The sequence below is a fragment of the Rhinopithecus bieti genome, unplaced genomic scaffold, assembly GCF_001698545.2.
Source record: "Rhinopithecus bieti isolate Rb0 unplaced genomic scaffold, ASM169854v2 scaffold_62808, whole genome shotgun sequence".
In the NCBI taxonomy this organism is placed as follows: Eukaryota; Metazoa; Chordata; class Mammalia; order Primates; family Cercopithecidae; genus Rhinopithecus; species Rhinopithecus bieti.
The window spans coordinates 1,238,615-1,239,974 of record NW_016824893.1 but is presented as its reverse complement, the minus strand read 5'-3'; the positions used below and the strand labels follow the sequence as shown (position 1 = coordinate 1,239,974).

The window sequence follows — 1,360 nt, the reverse complement described above, 5'->3', positions numbered from 1 at the left end:
AAAAAAAAAAAAATGGAGTGTGCAGAATTCACTCCTTCCTCAAACGGCGTCGACTTCTTTCACTCTCACAACACTAAATCAGGAACATTGCCCTGGCGAGAATAAGGTTTTAGAAAGTGTATTAGAAAATTAGAAAAGTGGGACTCAAACGCCTCAATTTTCTAGTCGCTGTCACCTAAAAGTAAAGGTCACCCCGCAAGTAGGCATCTCCGATGGCAAAAGCAGCAGCAACGGGATAACAGGGAGGAGTACTCAGGCAGACACGCGACGTTGCACTTTTTGGCCTCTGTTGGAACAAGCGGGCTAGGACAGGTACTGGAGCTCCGCTAGACAAGGCGGGTCACATATTTAAAATGCCCCGCTGTTTAGGGCCCGCAGCACCCCACTGCCATCTCTTCTCTCGGTCTCCCCTTCCCACCACCCCGTGCCTTTGCCTTTCGTTGGAGTTTGGTGCGGTCCGGGTGTCCAGGGGGCGCCTTTTCCGCATGCCGGCCCAGGGTCCCCTTCCGCGCCCGCGAGACCCGTCGAAGTCCTGGTCTAGCCCGTTTTGAGGGCGCCCGCTCCCTCCCCATGGTACTCAGAACCCACCAAAAGAGAGCATTTCGGGGGGCGACGGGCGTCCTCTACTCACCGGCAAATGGCCCAGATCCGTGACCTCCCTGTCCCTCCAGCCCCCAGGTCCCGCCATGGCTTCGAGGACCCGAACGGAGTGGTCGACTGAATTGGGTGCGCGCAGAGTCTGAGGTGAAAGCGGATGAAGAGTTGAAGGGAGGAGAGGGAAAGGGGGAGGGCAGGAGAAAGGAGCTGGGAGATTGGAGTTCGTGGCGTGGGAGATAGAGGAGGGGAAACGTGGAGTGAAAAGAGTTGGGAGTGGAGGGAAACCGGAGTTTGTGAGGCGGGAAAGCAAGTTGGGCTAAGGAGAGAGAGGAGCCTGAGCGTCCGTCCTGGAGATGAAGAAGCTAGAAGGGTGCTCCGTGGCGAGAGCGCTGTGTCTGCCCCGTCAGGGTGCGCCTCTTTCAGGGTAGGGAGGGGGGCGGTGCAAGGAGAGGGGACCCGGGAGCAGCTCGGAAGGGATTGGTGCAGCGTCACGTCGCCAGGTGGGCAGCCGCCTGGCGGGGAGGCAGGCTAGGAGGGCCACCGGCCGAGGGAGGTGCTGAAGGACTATAACGGTTTGCGAGCAGGCCCTTCGCGGCCTCCCCGGCCCTCCCGCCCCTCCCACATCCACTGCTGCGCCAGCCGCCCCTGCTCCCGCCCCGCTGGCGAGTGTTCCACAGGAAACTTTTCCAGGCAGCTGCCAGCCCCGGAAAACCGGTCCCGCTCCGCGCCGCTCCCAGTCTGGGCCCCACAGCCTTGCCACAGT

General features: G+C 60.5%; 1 protein-coding gene across 1 annotated transcript in view; it reads right to left on the bottom strand.

Moving 5' to 3' along the window:
• Positions 1 to 1,012, bottom strand: part of LOC108522466 (nik-related protein kinase) — a gene marked incomplete at its 3' end in the record, with an annotated part of 76,330 nt that extends 75,318 nt beyond the window's left edge. The window contains exon 1 of the mRNA XM_017862681.1: positions 632 to 1,012. Coding sequence (XP_017718170.1) covers positions 632 to 688 — 57 coding nt within the window. The remainder of the gene's footprint in view (positions 1 to 631) is intronic.
• Positions 1,013 to 1,360: the final 348 nt, after the last annotated feature.